A 17,931-nucleotide genomic window follows, 5' to 3' on the forward strand; every position below is an offset into this window, starting at 1 on the left:
CATAGAAGGGGGGCATATAAAAAAACAAAAAGAAGAAAAAATGAAACACGTGTGTGTGTGTGTGTGTGTGTGTGTGTGTGATATATACATGCTCATATGTGTATGCGTGTATGTATTCATGACTTATACACACACAAGGAGAGAGAGAGAGAGAGAGAGAGAGAGAGAGAGAGAGAGAGAGAGAGAGAGAGAGTGTGTGTGTGTGTGTGTGTGTGTGTGTGTATAAAAAATAAGAGGAGGGAAGGAAACAAGTGTATGTGATTCATTTATGCATATGCATATGAAGATGTATGCATTATTTATACACACACAAAGAATTAGAATATATTATCATAATATCTGTAAAAGATATCATAATAATACTTATAATTATAGTTATATGTATTAATATATTTAATGTGTATAATATTAAATAATAATCGTGATATATATTATATAATTGTACACAAATTCAATCATATATGCATTATTTATAATTATTTGAATATCAATATAACTAATTATTTATTATTTATTACTTTTTATTTTTAATTAATTGTTAACAAAATATGTATTTAATATTTATGTATATAATAATCAGTAAATAAGTTAATGTATATACAAATTATGTATCATATATATATACATTAATAAAAACTTGTATTTTATCATTTTAAAGAATATATTATTATTTTAACTTATGATTATTATTCATATACTATTTATATTAATGATCATCATGATATATATGCTATAATTATTAATACTTTAATGTATTATCATTAGGTATTACTCACTAACTATTAATATATCAATAAATTATCAATAAAAATGTACAATTGAATTTCAAAATAACATATTATACATATATAATTATGCATATATGTTATTGATCATTAATTGAGAGAGAGAGAGAGAGAGAGAGAGAGAGAGAGAGAGAGAGAGAGAGAGAAGAAGTGAAAGGGAAGTGGAACCTAGGAGGAAGAAGCTTGACTATGAGAGCTATGGCAGATGGAGAGCAAGAGCCAAGAGAGAGAGAGACTCAAAAGTGGGAACTCCAACAACTACAATCTATGGCCCGACCTTCTTTTATTCAAACTGTCACTAAAAGAACAGAGAATAAGTGACTGTGACGAGCGCTCGCCACCTACAGTGTGCAGTGGATGGCGAGTAGGGTACTTACTGTCAGTGTAGTAATACACGGGCGGCTAGGCGGAGGCACCTTTACCCCCAACAACCTCCCACTTAAAGGCGAATCTGTCCCAGTGAGAGAGAAAAAAGAAAAGACAGTACAACACGTACACATCTACAACAAGATTAGGAAAAAGACGTCATCTCATCCAATGCCCATCAATCTCCTAAGGAAGGCAAAGTGTTCGGTAGTGAGGCTCTTCATGAGCAAGTCTATAGGATTCTCCTGAGTCGGAATCTTGACAAGGTCAACAATCAATGACCTCATGGAATGAAGTGATACCTCACCTCAATATGTTTCGTCTTCGCATGGAAGACCAGATTCTTAGCCAACTGAATAGCACTCATAGAATCCAAATGCAATGTAGGCATACCATCTAACATACGAAGGTTTGCAATCAAACGGCCTAACTAGATAGCCTCCTTGCAAGCCTCTCTGGCTACAATATACTCGGCCTCTATAGTAGAAAGAGCCGTACACTTCTATGCCATGGACATCCAAGAGATAGCCCCTCCAGCATAAGTGAACACATAGCCAAAAGTGGACTTTCTACTATCTGCATGTCCTACATAATCAGAGTTAGTGTACCCCGCGACTCCTATATCCTGGCTACCATAACAAAGACACATACCTGTTTTGCCCTTCAAGTACCTCATGATACCCTTCACGGCATCCCAATGTTTCTTCCCAGGTGTAGCCATATAACGTGCCACAACTCCAACTGCAAAAGCAATATCTGGACTCATGGCTATCATGGCATACATAAGACTGCCCACGGCTGATGCATAGGGAATCTTGGCCATCTCGGCCCTTTGCTCATCTATCTACAGACAATCAACTTGTGAAACCTTCACATGAGAAGGTAATGGACAGCCAATAAGCTTAACATCCTGCATGCGGAAGCGCTCAAGGACTTTATGTACGTACTCCCTCTGTGACAAATAGAGTAGTCCCTAAGATCAATCGTGCATAATGCACATACCAAGTATATGAGAGGCATGTCCCAGATCTTTCATCTCAAAGCTCTTCTTGAGCTGAGCCTTAAGAGCATCCAGCTCCTCATGAGTTCTCCCTGCTAAAAGCATGTCATCCACATAGAGTACCAAAATCAGTAAAGAACCGTCATGGGCTTTCTTCATGTACAAGCAAGAATCCATAGCATTGCGGCTGTAGCCGTGTGACTGCATGAATGCATCAAACTTATGGTACCATTTCATAGGTGCCTGCTTCAAGTCATATAGACTCTTCTTTACCTTGCACATTAGGTGTTCCCTGCCAAGGTGTGCAAAGCCCTTAGGCTGCTCCATGTAAATCTCATCATGCAACTCCCCATGTAAAAAAAACCGTCTTGACATCGATTTGGTACAAGTCCAGGTCAAGCTATGCAACCAAGGCCAAGACTAAGCGTAGATTGGTCATCTTGACCACAAGAGAAAAGACTTCATCAAAGTCGACACCATGCTCCTGCTTAAAACCCTTAGCAAACAATCAAGCCTTGTATGCCAGCTTGGAGTGTCCAGGGATACTTTTCAACTTGTACACCCACTTGCATGAAAAAGTGTTTTTACCCTGAGGCAAGGAAACCAAATCCCAAGTCTTATTCTTATGCAATGAGTCAAGCTCAGACTGCATAGCCCTCTCCCAAGAGTAACAGTCGCCCCTGTGCATAGCCTCATCATAAGTGAGAGGCTCTCCTGCATCTGTAAGCAATATATAATCCATAGAGGGTGCAAAACGATCAAGAGGTTGTCTATCTCTAGTAGAACGCCTCAACCCAGGCTCTGTTGTTTGCCTGACCGACATCCTGTCTAACATCAGCATGTTTAACATCCGAGCCATGAGCATCAGGTGATGTTGCACGCTGTCTAGCTGGCCGTGGAGCGGGTTGAACGGGAGCAAGTGGCTCCTCCTGAAAGATAACTCTGCGTACCTAAACCACTTTCTTAGGCTACATATGCATTTTTTCCTCATGGATGCGGATCACTTTCCGTGCTTGCGGATCCCATAAACGGTAACCCATCTCTCTTGCATCTCCATAGCCAATGAAAATGCATTTGACATTTTTAGAATCCATCTTGTTGTGTTTGTCCTTGGGCACATGGCAGAATGCCTCACATCCAAAGACACGCAAATGATCATAAAAGGGGGGCCTGCATACCCATACCTCCTCGGCAACTTGAAATTCAATGTCACTGCTAGGCGACCTGTTAATGACGTACACTACAGTAGTAACTACCTTAGGCCCAAAGTGTTGTGGTAAGACAGCCTGGCTATGAATGCTACAGACCATTTCATGAATGGTTCTATTCATGCGTTCAGCCATACCATTGTGGGGTGGGTTGTAAGGGGCGGTCAACTGATGCTTAATACCCCGCTCATCACAAAATTGCTCAAAAGCACGTGATACAACCTCACCCCCATTATCTGACCTTAGGCATTTTAGCCTTTTCCTAGACTCGTTCTGTGCCAATGCAAGCCAATACTGAAATGTGTCTAAGACATCAGATTTTCTCTTTATGGGATAAGACCAAACCTTACATCAATAATCATCTATGAAAGTAACAAAGTACTTTGCCCCACCAAGTGACTGACAGGGCACGGGCCCACATACATTTGAGTATACAAGAGCCAAGGGCTAACCCATGCGTTTCTTACCAGACTTTTTATGCATATTTCTAGTCTGCTTTCCATACAAGCAATGATCACAAGAATCAAAATGCGAAGAGTCAAAAAGTGGACAATACTGCAAAGCACGGAGCATTTTCATTCATTTAAGAGACATATGTCCCAAACGAGCATGCCAAAGGTATACATGGGGAATAGAACCCACAAACAAAACATGATCCAATGTAGCTCCTGATACAAGTAAGGGATAGAGGCCGCCAAACTTAGCACCTCTTGCAAGTACAAGCCTGCCATGAGTAATCTTCCATGCAAAGTCTCCAAAAGACACAAAATACCCTGCATCATCAAGCTGTCCAGCTGACATAAGGCTACGAGTCAACACAGGTACATGGCGTACATCATGCAAAACAAAATAGCTGCCAAAAGGAAACTACAGCCTAATATCTCCAATACCCACAAAGTCAAGAGACATGTCATCACCAAGACGCACAAAACCAGACATGGTACGATAGGTATGAAACCAGTTTCGACAAAGTGTCACATGAAAGGGCGCACCCAAATCCAAGAGCTTGCACTGCACATACATAAAATGTATCTCAGAAGTTTGTAAGGGATCGCATAAAGAAGATGCAAGTATGTAATCATCATCTAAATCAATGGCCAGCATGACATTGACCTCTTCTATCTTTACACTAGAATTTGCAGATACAGTATTGCGCTTTAGAAGACTTTTCGTGCACTTTTTCTTTTCTCTTTTTCTTGCGCTTATCATCACACATTTTATGGCGCTATGGCCTTTATGTCCTGCTTTCCCACAATAGTGACAAGTAAGATCAAACTTCCATCCATGAGACTTAGTGTGACCACGTGACTTGGACCTGGACTGCTGAGATTCCCTTCCCTTATGATCATTATCATGCCTGCCATATCTGCCACCTCTAACGCTCAATGCATGTGGAGCGGGAACCATCATGGTTTCTCCTGTTGATTTCCTCAGTCAATAAAGCACTCTCAACATCTTTGATTTTCAGCCCATCAAGCTTGTCTGTGCATATGGCAGTACGGAAGACATCCCATGATTTTAGGCAAGGTGCCAAGCAGAAACAACGGGTGCAAGTTGTCTTTGAACTCAATACCCTGTGACAATAGACTCTTCATGATAGCATGAAATGACTGAAATGAGATGAAAGGGAGGTCCCCTTCTTCATGCGAAGGTCCATTAACTGCTTTAGCCAATACATTTGTGACGCAGGACTCTGCTGCAAATACAGCTCCTGAATCTTCTCCCATAAATCCCATGCACTCTAATTCTGATCTTTAACAACATTATGATGGACCTCTTTTGAGAGTGACAAAATAATGGTAGACTTGTATAGCTTATCAACCTCCATCCAAACATCATCATCCATATCCTCAGGTTTGACACCTTTGAAATGCAAGGGTTTAATCTGCAACTTCTACATCAAAACCTGCCATATTTGGAACTTCTAATACCCATAGTTGGTACCATCCAACTTGGCAATGTTAAAGAGAGCTGTGTCTTTCAAATGGCCAGCCATACTGTCCCAAATCAATGCAAAAAATGCAAAATTGCAGGTTGCTATAATTCGTAAAAAATATAAAACTGGCTGAAAGAGTGGATTTCACCAAGACAAGCACCTGTCCACCAAATATGACCAAGATAACATCAAATAGTAAGCATTGCCCTGATAGAAGTGTTCAAAATCTACAGATTTCAGCTTGCTATAATAAATGATAGCAATATGTAAAACTGTCCCAAAATGAAGCCATCACTGATACGCATGTCACTGCAACTGCCAGGTAGCAAGATACATCCAACAGTGAGTTTTCAGGGGCAAGAAGGTACCAAGAACTGTAAAACTAATAACATGTCAGGCAAGAGACATCTCGTAGGTCCAGAAGTCATGCATGTAATGGGTCTCGGGGTAAGAGAAGAGACCAAGCACAAGCACAACTGATAGAGCAAGAAGCTCAATACATAACCATCCAAGATGCATACAAAACTGGCAAACCTGTGACAGAGATAGGTGCCTACCCCCCAAGAAGCGTATCAAATCAGCCCACTACAAACAAATTGCAGACATAAAGCTCTCAAGAGAGCAAATGCATGTAACTATCCCACAAGCTCAATCTCATCTATAAATAAGACTCTGTGTACATCCGAATATACCAAGAGGCTCCCACTGGAAGTGAAGTTAGATACAAAGAGAGCAAGCAACGCTCTAATACATCGAGTACATAGCATCAGACATGCCAAATCCTAGTAGGGTACATCTGGAGCATAAATCCCAAGCTATCTCAGACCCGTAAAGCATAAGCCTGAAAGCATTCAAAGAGAATGTAACTGACAACCAAATGTAATGCCCACTAGATCCAAAATGCTCAAATACATGGGAAGATGAAGCTCCAAGTAACTGACAAGCATGGGCAAACCAAGTGGCATCCATATCTAACCAAAGCATAAATGCAAGAAGCCTAAATGTCAAGCAATGACAATAGGCATAAACCGGTCCAAAGCATGCCAACTGAAGCCAAATGTGAGTGAAGAACGACCAATTCGGAGCTAAATCCAAGCTCAAAGCATTCCGGAACCAAGAAGAAGCATTTGACAACCTCCAAATACATCGGTATGATCATTCAAACATCCAGGAAGCACCTCACATCCATGAATCAATGCATACACCAAGTAAATGAGCTTCATCCCACTGTACTATAGCAAGCAATTTACTGTTATATGAAGCTCAAACGGTGCTCAAATATGCTCCAAATCAGTCCCAAAGCATAGACATAGCATGCCACAACATCCGGGCATCAATAGACATCAAACAGGCAATGCCAAGAAGCATTAAATAATAATTATCAAGTGCTGCCATGTTTTGACAGTCCAGGGACTGTGTATACGGTAAAGGACTGAAGGGAGAAGCACTCGAATCGATCTTTGGGAGCCAAGCACTGATGCCGGGGAGTCAAGCAATGCTCGGGAAGGTTGCCAAGAGTGTCGGGAAGCCAAGGAGGAGTAGGGAAATGCCGAGGAGAATATCAACCCAGCCCCCTAAAAATGCGCCGAAAAATGTGTTAGTTGTTCCTGGGGGCTGGGGGTCCTTCAAGAGCCCAAGGAGGCACTTGGCAATGTCGAGGGGGCTCCAATGCAGCGCGGGAAGAAGGCGATGAAGGTCCGGAAGCTTGGGGAGGAGAAGGGAGATCAAAACATACCTGCAAATGAAGGTGCCATGGCTGCCATTGAAGCTCGAGTTGAAGCTCTTCAAATCCGGGCTGAAGAGAATGACGGTCAAGCTCTAATGCCTTTGCTCTAATACTAGTTGAAAGGGAAGTTGAACCCAGGAGGAAGAAGCTTGGCGGTGAGAGCTATGGCGGATGGAGAGCAAGAGCCGAGAGAGAGAGAGAGAGAGAGAGAGACTCAAAAGTGGAAACTCCAACAACCACAATGTGGGGCCGGGCCTTCCTTTATTCAAACTATCACTAAAAGAATAAAGAATAAGTGATAGTGTGATGGGCGTCTGCCATCTGCAGTGTGCAGTGGCGGGTACTGTCAGTGTAGTAATACACGGGCGGTTAGGCGGAGGCGCATTTACCCCCAACAAGAAAAAGAAGAAATTCTCAATATAGTTTATGGATTATTAAAGTTTTGTAATGTTGTAGGCTTAGTGTATGAGGATAATATGCATGCCACGATAGGGTCAATGTGAATAGAAATCACCATTAAATATATTTATCTTCAAGAAACTTTGATAAATGGCCATAAGGATTTTTAGGAGATATAGTTTAGGCCTGATCCTATTAATGTTGGTCTTCCGCTCCCTGATCAATGAGTGTCGCATCCCCATATATTGCATTTTCATGCATTCAATATTATATAATTCTAAGTTGCCAAAACTTTTTAAGTCCAAATTATAGTCTGTATATCAACCTTCTATGAATTATATTGCCACATGAGACATCCTTTTGAATTGTAGTGGGAGGACACCAATTCAAAGCACCAAGAGAATATAGGCGTGGAGTGCCTTGTTGATGTTATATACGATGTTCATGTTGCAATTCTTTTTCCATTGGATGTTCGAAATAGTCATGGTGCTTTTATGGATAGAAAAGCAAGGCCTTGTAATCACTATATAAGTGAGGTATAGGTGCTAGTTTAGAGGGTAAGGAGGAGCAAACCAAGACGAACTAAGTAGAGAGTGTTGAGTGGTGGACAATGTCGACACATGGAGCTAGGGAAATGATATGACATCCTTGTTGCAAATGAGAATGAGAAGATTAAACAAGTGAAGGAAGGGAGCTATTGTTCATGGTGAAAATTTGGGTAGAACTATCGATGTGTTCTCCCCCAAGTGTGTTCCTTGAGTCTTCTATGTGGAAGTTTGAGGTTGACTCCCTAGCATGTGGTCCCATCATGTCTAGTGAAGAGAGCATCTTTGTATTCACTAGACCCGATGTCCCATCTATTCTTGTCAAATATCCTTATGATGTTGTAGAAGATGAAAGTGGTTTATTTTTACTAATTCTTATACTAGTTCTATTTGTCTATAGACTTTATTGGCATATAGAGAAAGGTGAAGGATATGTTCTTAGTCCTCAACTACACATTCACCAAAGGGTAAAGTATCTTTTGAATTACTAAGAGAATGTTAAAGAATGAGAGATGCGATTGAAAAGAGAGAAAATGCTAAGTTCTAGTATTGGAAATAGGCCAAATCTACTATTGCCTTCAATCGAACAATCATACATGATGTTTGTCGCAATTAGGAGAAGCCAAAATGCTATCATTTAGAGTAACAAACGCCAAAGACTTTGTCACCAACACTTACGGGACCTCCGAACTATTGTCGCCCACTTTCTTGTTGATCTCCCTTGCCAAAATCCCCACTTGGATTAGGCACTAATAGAAACATCGATATTTTCTTCTTCTCTCAATTGCTAGAATGACTATCACCACACTTAGCTAGCCAAAAACAACCTTTATTATTAATTTTCGACATCTGACCGTGACTATTAATTACTTGTATATCCACATTTAATGTGTATAGCATGGGATCTAAAGTTATTTTGAACTTTAATTTGGCCTTAGACTAGCACTAATTAATTGATTAATACCGAGTTGTAATGTCAACACAAGATATTTTAAAGACCCATTTTATACCCTGGCATCTTATTGACGCAAGCACCCATAAGTACATGTCTAATATAACTCAAAACAACTTTTGCCATTAACAACCATTGCATTTCTTAGGCTTTTGGATTGTCACCATATCCAAAATTAAATTGCATTTACATGTGCACAACTTAATAACGCAAAAGCTAAGCATTAAAAATACATATTCGTGTGATGATAGACCATGAGACAAGCCTTCCTTATCAAATAGAATGATATGTGACACGATTTAATGGAAATTACAAGTAATGAAATTTATGCTTTACCAATTAATCTTGGACTGTCACAATTAATCTTGGACGATCAACACACAATTGGCCTCAACAATTGACATCCCTTATGGTATTTCTTCCTCCTTGTGCCTCCAAAATGACTCCCACTTCTCTCAAGAAGCCTAAACAACCCTCTTTCATCAAATGTGGGTAACTTTTCCAAGTGGCAACCTTCCAAAAGCAATTCTTAACATTAATTAATTATCGATTTAACCCTACCCATTAATTGGTTAGTCTCCATCCACATTTAAAGTGCTAACCTTAATGAAACTATTGTTTCAACTTTAACTAGCCTTAGACTAACATTAATTATATAATATATGCACTAATATCACCAACAAACATTTTTAAAGCCCATTAAATACCTTGGCTCAAACTAACACCACACACCTAGAAGTACATGTCCAACATAGTTTATTACAACTTTTGCCATTGCTACCGATCACATTACGTGGGCTTTGGGCTATGATCATGGCCAAAAGTAGCTCATGCTCCACGAGTGTGTCTCACATGGGCACAACTTAATAATTAAGTAATTAATTATCGATTTAACCCTACCCATTAATTGGTTAGTCTCCATCCACATTTAAAGTGCTAACCTTAATGAAACTATTGTTTCAACTTTAACTAGCCTTAGACTAACATTAATTATATAATATATGCACTAATATCACCAACAAACATTTTTAAAGCCCATTAAATACCTTGGCTCAAACTAACACCACACACCTAGAAGTACATGTCCAACATAGTTTATTACAACTTTTGCCATTGCTACCGATCACATTACGTGGGCTTTGGGCTATGATCATGGCCAAAAGTAGCTCATGCTCCACGAGTGTGTCTCACATGGGCACAACTTAATAATGTCAAAGCTAAAGGCCTTAAAAATGCTTGTCCTTGTATTAGACTAAAAAGCCACTAAGTTATATATTAGTTCTCTACTTCTGAAATGTTGAGCATATCGACAATCTTGATTTCAACAATTTATCCTTGCAACTCTACATCGATAACCATAAAAAAGAAAGATATAACTACTATGAAAAATGATCACTAGAACATAAATGTCTCACCAAATCAAGACAAAGGAGATCAAAGCTTTCTTTTGATACAAATGAGACTCGTCCAAGCCACCGAAACAAAAGCTATTAAGACAACGTAAATCTCACAAAAATTTGAGTTTTGTCAATCAATGTAATTATTAGCTAAATTTTTAGAGAATAAGCTTTGGACCCAACTAGTAGGCTATGTAGCTCTATTGACATCTTCTCAAATTCACCAACCGATGAAAGGAGTGAACTTCACGAGTCCAAGAAAGAAGGAATGCAAATCCCACACGGCCTTCATCAATTCAACCGCCATATTTCCATGTAAATCAAAAATGTCAAAAACCCTTGGAAATCGAAACGTCAAAAAGAGAAGCCAGCCCAATGCTACAGAAAACATATTTCCAAGCCCTTCAACCTCGACCACTTGTAGGTTTTCTCGTTAAGGGTATAAGACCCGGACCTTTACCTAAAGGAGAAGGAGAAGGGCCGTTGAACAGGTTTGCGTTACTTAGCCAGGAAAACTCCTAGTAAAGAATCGAACGACGAAATTGGATCTTCTCCCATTTTGTCGAATTGCTCGCTACTCAATCGACCAGTCAGCCTACCTGCCATGCACACTAACCCTAATTATGTCCCATGGGAGTCGTGCGGTTTTGTCCTTTACCTGCTAGTCGCTAAGCTTACGACCTTGTCTACGATAACACGAATCTCCTGGTGCTTAGGTTTTATGACGCAGTCTGTCCGTCCGGGAGGGGAGGGCTGTGCTGCGACTGCAAATTGAAAGGCCTTGGAATGAAGATACGGGGATGCCAAATTTGCGTGTAAAAGCGTCCATTGTGAAGGACAAACACTGCCATCCTTCAACCATAAAGGCCTTAATGTAACCGATGATCGATTCGATGCGTCTGGTTGCGATGTTCTTCGCATCGCTCTCTCTTCCTCATAGGCAAGCCTGAATGCAAGCCTCAGAATATTTGAAACGTGCGGAATTCAAAACAACATTCCCATAGATCGGACGAGGATGCTTGACGTTGACAGCATAAGGGCAACAAATTGTCTAAATTAAGCCATACACAAGACTTTGATCATTCGCGGTCAAGAAATATCTTGTATTCGTAAATTTTGGAGTGTTTTAGTGATTGCAAATTTCACATGACATTAGTCGTGCTTACTTCATTATGCTATGAAGATGATGAGCGGGGGGCATAAGCATCAGCTGAATGATGTTGGTCAAGTATGACTATCCCGTACTCTCCACACTATTCATTCCTCGTCTTTTTTGACTGGGCTTACCGTATCGTCATTTGTTAATTTTCCGGATACTTCCAGTATGATGTCCATCACTCTAGCATAACAGGTATACACACTCTGTTCCAAGATGGTACTAGGATGCAGCATTGACATCGCATGTGATCAAAGTCTCAGGTTGCAACCTGAACCTGGAGAGAACAAACAGTAAAGGCTGCCAAGTTAACTATGGGCCGCTAAAGAAACAAGCAACTCTTAAAAAGCACTACTATGACTTGATCTACGTGAAATCGTACCACTGACCTTCATTCAGTTGACCTGATAAAGTATTCTGATGATTTACTCGCGGGACCTCCTCATTGCCCATCAGCACCCCACGTGCAACTGCTATGTCAGGATTGAACGTAGTTAGATTTTTACAATCCACATCAGACCTCGAACAAAATTGTTGGGGTAGCCTGCATGGTGAAATGCACCACACATCCATGACACAAAGCTGCCAGAATAATTTGCTAGGCTTGGCTTTGTCAAAAAAGGCTCATCATCCCCAAGAAGACTCACCCACAGGCAAGTAGAATGTTTTATGTTACAAAGCACGGCAAAATTAGCAGTGCATACTTTACATCAATCTCTGCTTTGATTCATTGGGCATTAACACATCATCACTTTTCCAACACTCTTTGAATCACTTCCACAAGCTGCTTTGTTTGGAAGGGTTTGCATGCATATGCATCCATCCCAGCTTCTAAGCATTTATCCTTGTAACCTTGAATTGCATGGGCTGTCAGCCCAATGATCGGCTTTTTCATGTAACCAAACTTCTTTTCATCGGCTCTTATCATCTTTGTTGCTTGTAGACCATCCAAGACTGGCATCTGTTTACAAAGGTAAACAGTCAGGTGAAGGGCATTTACCACATAGAAATAATAATCTGTACATTGACACTTTCTTTTTTGTTGCATTTCAGTCTTGCAGAGGAAGACAAGACAGCTTGAAAAACAACAGATTATTTATTGAGTACTAAGAAGTACGAGTCCAAAGGGTGGTCGATATGAAAGTGCAGGCTGGGAGCTGTACAAGTGATCTTGAAGTGCATTTGGCTGTTTGGGAATTTGCTTAAGGATTGCTTAAAGCACACATCTAACCCATTGTACAGTCAGAAAGTTATCTTCACTATCCAACAATAAGGTAAGAACATTTTTCAAAGACTTCGTTGATATGATGGATGTGGATGTTTGCATAATCTCGTTGACTGAGGAAAACAAAAGCAGAGAGGGCTGGAAAATATCGTTTATGATGTTCCAGTCAACCATTAGCATATAATTACATCAGACTTTTCAAGGCCAAGAGACTCCAAATAAAGATGTCAGCAGCTAGGATTATATCAAACCCCTCATCTTCCGATTGTGCATGAGTACAGCATAGCAAAGTAGTCACTTCTGTACTTAAGAGAAGTATTAACTTTCAACCAAATATTGCAAGTATTGCAATCTTAAGAGATACATGTAATGACTACAGTTTATGAATATATGTTTGTAGACAGGGAGTGACATTCCACTTGAGAGCAGGGAAGATAATATTTTGGAGCCCTCTCAGCAAGATGGCAATACTACTACAACCACTATATCTTTATGTTGAACTTTATGAGAATACAGTGGAGGGTGAGGATGTTGAATGATGGTAATGTGAATGATACATGCACCAGTCTAGCATCTTCTTCACTATAGTTTATCAGTTTTCTGTTACTCCACTTCTCCAATTTTGATATATCGCTTGCAGCCCCCTTCTCCAAGGGCCAGTTACTATGGATACGCCATTAGCCATGGACTAAATTGGTAAAACCAACATCAAGATTCTTTGTGATGTCTATTAAGAAAAGAAAACCACCAAGTGACCAACCAATAAACAGTCCAATGACCATATCAAAAAATTTGTGAAATGTTTCACTGCTGAGACAGAACATTGTTGGATCTAGGGTAAGGGGACTGGTCATGTTGTGGCCCCAATAGTGTTGCATTTTTCTGTTACATACAGGAGCCTGTAACAGTGAGTTGTGGGTGGTGAGGTGTTAGATTAACATGAGGTGCCACCTCCCTATTGGAAGACGGGTTCATATCCTGCTTTATCACTGGCACCTTCTCGCATTTTGGGTCAGGCCCTCACATGCCCTTCTACAACGGGCGTTTTCTGCTACTCTTAAATTGCAATTTGTACTTCAATCTTGCACAAAGACTACATCGTGAGTGCTCAGATTTTTTTTCTCACACTCCCTATGTTGGAGTGACACATATAATCTATACATTTGGCAAGGAGACGTAAATTTGTGGAAGATTTTGATTGTTGTTGGTTGCTGCCACAATACCACCCCCTTTACCCTAATTATAAAATGCAATATTCGAATTCTGAATGGGTCATAGTGACATGTCAGACTAAAATGGTCATTTACATGAGCGTGTGAAGGTTCTAGCCTAAGCTCAAATCTAAAATTCCAGGTTTTGAACCTCAAGACTACGATTCCAGGTTCCAACTCAAATTTCAAGACCTCTCTCCAATGCAGAGCCCACATCTAAAACTAAAGGCTTGCACCCATTTCAGACTCAGATCCCCAACTGTCCAAATATTGGGAAATTGTACTTTCCCTCAAAATATCACGGATCTTCCTGTCAATTTGGACCCAAGCCTGAATATTTCAGAGTCTGAGCACAAATTGTGGAGTGGACAATTTCAAAATCCAGTATGGAAAGACAGGCAGGGAGGATTTATATATACTTATTTGCTATACCTTAACAAGCATGTGAGGGTAAAGTTTGCACTTACAAAGATTTAAACTTCTTTTTCACCAAGAGAAAAGTGTTTTACTAAAACGCTTCACTGCATACAATGATAAGTTTCAGTCACATTTCATTGTCAGTGACAATGAAAAGTACTTTGCAGTGATCATGACCATACAACACTAAATGTAAACATTAGGTGAAAATTTGACCAAGCCTGTCCATAAGCTGTAGTAGCAAATAAAGAATTACCCAACAAGGAAGAGTTTCATTTGAAGCAAACAATGGGCTGCAACAACAAACATGAGGCTAGTGTCTTGGCACCATGATCCCCCGCACAGATAATCCAATCACCTTAGTTCACAAGCAGGCACTTTGCTAGAAAGAATATAGCCTACAAGAGAGTTTTGAGAACAAAAGAGAGTAGCTATATTATGAAGGTGCAAGGCCCGGGTGGAGGGAGGAACACCCGGGCGTTACAATGCTTGTTTGCGCACTTGACTTCCCTCCTACAAATCAATCAGTTCACACACCAATGGGTCAACTGCTTGATGGACAGGCTCCTCTTCCTTTTCAGCTATTAAACTCTCTGCTTATTTCTTTAAATTTACATCGCTCGTTCCTTTTTACCATTGTGCAAACTATGAAGAATCAAGTTGCATGTCACATGCTAATGGGATAACTGCTTCAGTGGCAGCCTGAACTTCGTTTACCTTTGCACAAGTAAATACACCTCACACAATTCTCTGTTGTTCTAAGATACTGTCGGTACACATCCTCCTGAATTCCTGTAAGAATCAAATTGCATCTGTTCATGCTGATAGGAAGACTGCTCCATTGGCAACCCTAACTACTTTTACTTTTACTCCACAAACAAATACAACTCACATATTCTCTGTCTCGCTATCATGTTTTCCGTAAAAAGCCCACCAAATAGGGATTTTAGATTGATCGTTTCAAAAAATTTTACACCACCACACACGTCAGGAGCCACTAAAACACTTGGTACTGATATGCTAGGACCATTTTTGGAGCCTATAAAATGAAACTTTTAACAAGTTTCTAAAACCATCTGCAAAACCTAGAAAGTGACACTAATTCCAAGGTCTCTCCAACATACGTCATTGGCAGCTTGTGCTTTTAAATTTAGGTTAGGGGAGGTTGGGCTGGTAAGCAAGGGCAGAGGAGGCATACTGCTAGCTTGTTGAAGTCCCATCTTTTGTCTCCTCTCTAAAATAATAAAGGACCTGCATTTGTACAAAGTCCGTGTACAAACAGAAACTCTCAATCAAGGTAACTGGACATTACTAGTCAAGAGGAGCATGAGCCACAAATGCACACATCCCATGCCTAACCAAGCAAGTTAAGATGTGTTCTATCATGTTTGCTTGAAAAAAATTTGGTTCTTCTTATGAAACCGCGACTTATTAGACCATTATTTTACAAAAAAAACATAGAACTGACCATCCAAATCAAGTAAAAAAGCACCATCCATGCAAGCAATATGCTTATTGCTGGCATGTAGCTATCGTGTAAAGATTTAAGATAGAGATCACCCCACCCTGTGCTGCTTGTCCGTGCCATCCCAGCCAGTCTAGCCACCTGCCCCCACAGCCTGCCCCACCATGCCTGCTCTACCACCTAGCCTGCTCTGCTCCTGCTTTCCCTGCCCTCAGCCCACCTCGCGGAAGCACCCCTTGTTTTCCCCTGCCCCCAGCTTGCTGTGGACAACTGCTCCCTCACCTGCTTCCTGCCGCCACCTGCTACTTTCCATTTCCCCTGTCACTGCCACCCGCCCAAGTCCAGCTTCTACACCTATGCTGCCCTTGTTCCAGCTGTTAGCTTCACCCACAGTTGGCAACTCTCTCTATCTCTTCGCGCCTAAGGAACACCTGCTGTCTCAATCTTCGTGCCGGACCCATCACTACAAACTGCTATCAGAGTGGGCAAGAAACAGCTCAGGTGTTACAGGAGTCCCAGGTGGACTCGACGAGCGTCAGTAGGCAGTAAGTTATGAGCGGCAGTCATTGGCAGGCAACAGTCGCAGGCAGTGAGAACAGTCTACAGCTGTAGGCATCATGGGTAGTCACAGGCAGTGAGGACAATTGACAGTTGCAGGCACCGTCGGCAGACAGCAAACTCTTGATGGCGTGAGTCAGTCAGCAAGCAATGGACAGCAACGGGGTTCACAGTGGGACCAGCGGGCAGCACAAGCAACGTCTGCAAGGAGTCGAGGCGCGACAGGTCACGCCGGGCAGCGGATAGCGTGCGACCAGCAGCAGCTGACGTGCGACTAGCGGGCGGCCGTTTGGCAAGTGCAATAGGTCACGAACCTGAACGGTCGTTGATCCGCTATGCATGTGAGATTGCAAGTATTGGCACTGTGCAGTTACAGTTTCAGCATGGCTCTGTCTTTACACTTCAGCATGTACGACATGTACCTCAGCTTAAGAAGAGCTTGATTAGCATAGGGCAGCTAGATGGTAATGGTTTTCATACCACCTTTGCTGATGGAAAATGGAAGATCTGTAAGGGATCTAGAGTGATTGCTAGAGGTTGTAAAAGTGATACTCTATATCCTCTCCCTGTATCTAGTGTGAGTGATCATGTTGTTGCCGTGACCGAGCAGCCAAGTGTGAGTTCCCCAAGAAACGTGGTTGGGCAAGCCACCTTCATATGCTCATCTGAAAGTGTCTGGCTGCAAGGCTTTTGTGCACATTCGTTAAAAAAAACGCAACAAACTTGAGCCAAAGTCCTATAAATGCATTTTCCTAGGATATGGTGACAAGGGTGAAATGGGGTATAGATTGTGGGATCCCAAGAAAAGGAAAGTAGTACGCAGCAATGACATTATCTTCCGGGAAGATCGCATGCACAAACAGCCCGAAAAGATTGAGGAGGTCCGTAGAGTTGTATTCCAAGAAGAAATACCTTTTGGACAGCAAAATGTGCCCACTGTACAGCAGCAAATACCTGCTGTAAACAAACCTGTAAATGCAGAAAATAATGCTGAAAATGATCAACCAGCTATTGCCCATGATATTGAGCCACTACATGTGCAGGAACAACCAGGATAGCAAGCTGTTAATGCTGATTTGCAGGCTGAAATGCTAGGACAGCAAGCTGAAAATGCTCAACCACCAGCAAACAATGATCATTGGGTTAGGAGATCGTCTAGGGCTACTAGACAGCCTAACAGATTTGTTCCTGGTGCAAACAATGTGGCTAATTATGTCATGTTGGCAGACTGTGGTGAATCATCTTGCTTCAAGGAAGCAATGGACAGACAGGACAATAAGAAATGGTATAAAGCCATGTTGTCAGAAATGGAATCTCTTGAGAAAAATGGCACTTGGGACTTAGTGCAATTGCCTAAAGGGCAAAAAACGCTTCCATGCAAATGGGTTTACAAAATGGTCACTTCTAGTTCCTCACCAAAGTACAAAGCAAGATTGGTTGCAAAGGGGTACAAGCAAGAGCATGGAATTGACTTTAATGAGATATTCTCTCCTATAGTCAACATGACTACATTGAGAACCATTCTGGGCTCGGTTGCAATTGAGGATATGAAGCTCATATAGATGGATGTAAAGATTGTGTTTTT

General features: G+C 41.1%; 1 protein-coding gene across 3 annotated transcripts in view; it reads right to left on the reverse strand.

The window, feature by feature from the left end:
• Positions 1 to 11,415: 11,415 nt before the first annotated feature.
• LOC148012546 (putative histidine kinase 4) overlaps positions 11,416 to 17,931 on the reverse strand; it is a 62,679-nt gene continuing 56,163 nt past the window's right edge. Inside the window, exons 10-11 of one of the 3 annotated variants that reach the window (XM_087668842.1) lie at positions 11,860 to 12,431; positions 11,416 to 11,747 (exon numbers count right to left, since the gene is read on the reverse strand). In XM_087668842.1, coding sequence (XP_087524968.1) covers positions 12,219 to 12,431 — 213 coding nt within the window. In that variant the 3' untranslated portion in view covers positions 11,416 to 11,747; positions 11,860 to 12,218. Of the gene's footprint in view, positions 11,748 to 11,859; positions 12,432 to 14,373; positions 14,428 to 14,666; positions 15,116 to 17,931 lie in introns of those variants that run through there. The other 2 variants (XM_087668844.1, XM_087668843.1) reach the window with 2 other exon arrangements.

Source organism: Lygodium microphyllum, chromosome 27, assembly GCF_053477565.2.
Source record: "Lygodium microphyllum isolate KBCC chromosome 27, Lygodium_microphyllum_v1.1.10, whole genome shotgun sequence".
Classification (NCBI taxonomy): domain Eukaryota; kingdom Viridiplantae; phylum Streptophyta; class Polypodiopsida; order Schizaeales; family Lygodiaceae; genus Lygodium; species Lygodium microphyllum.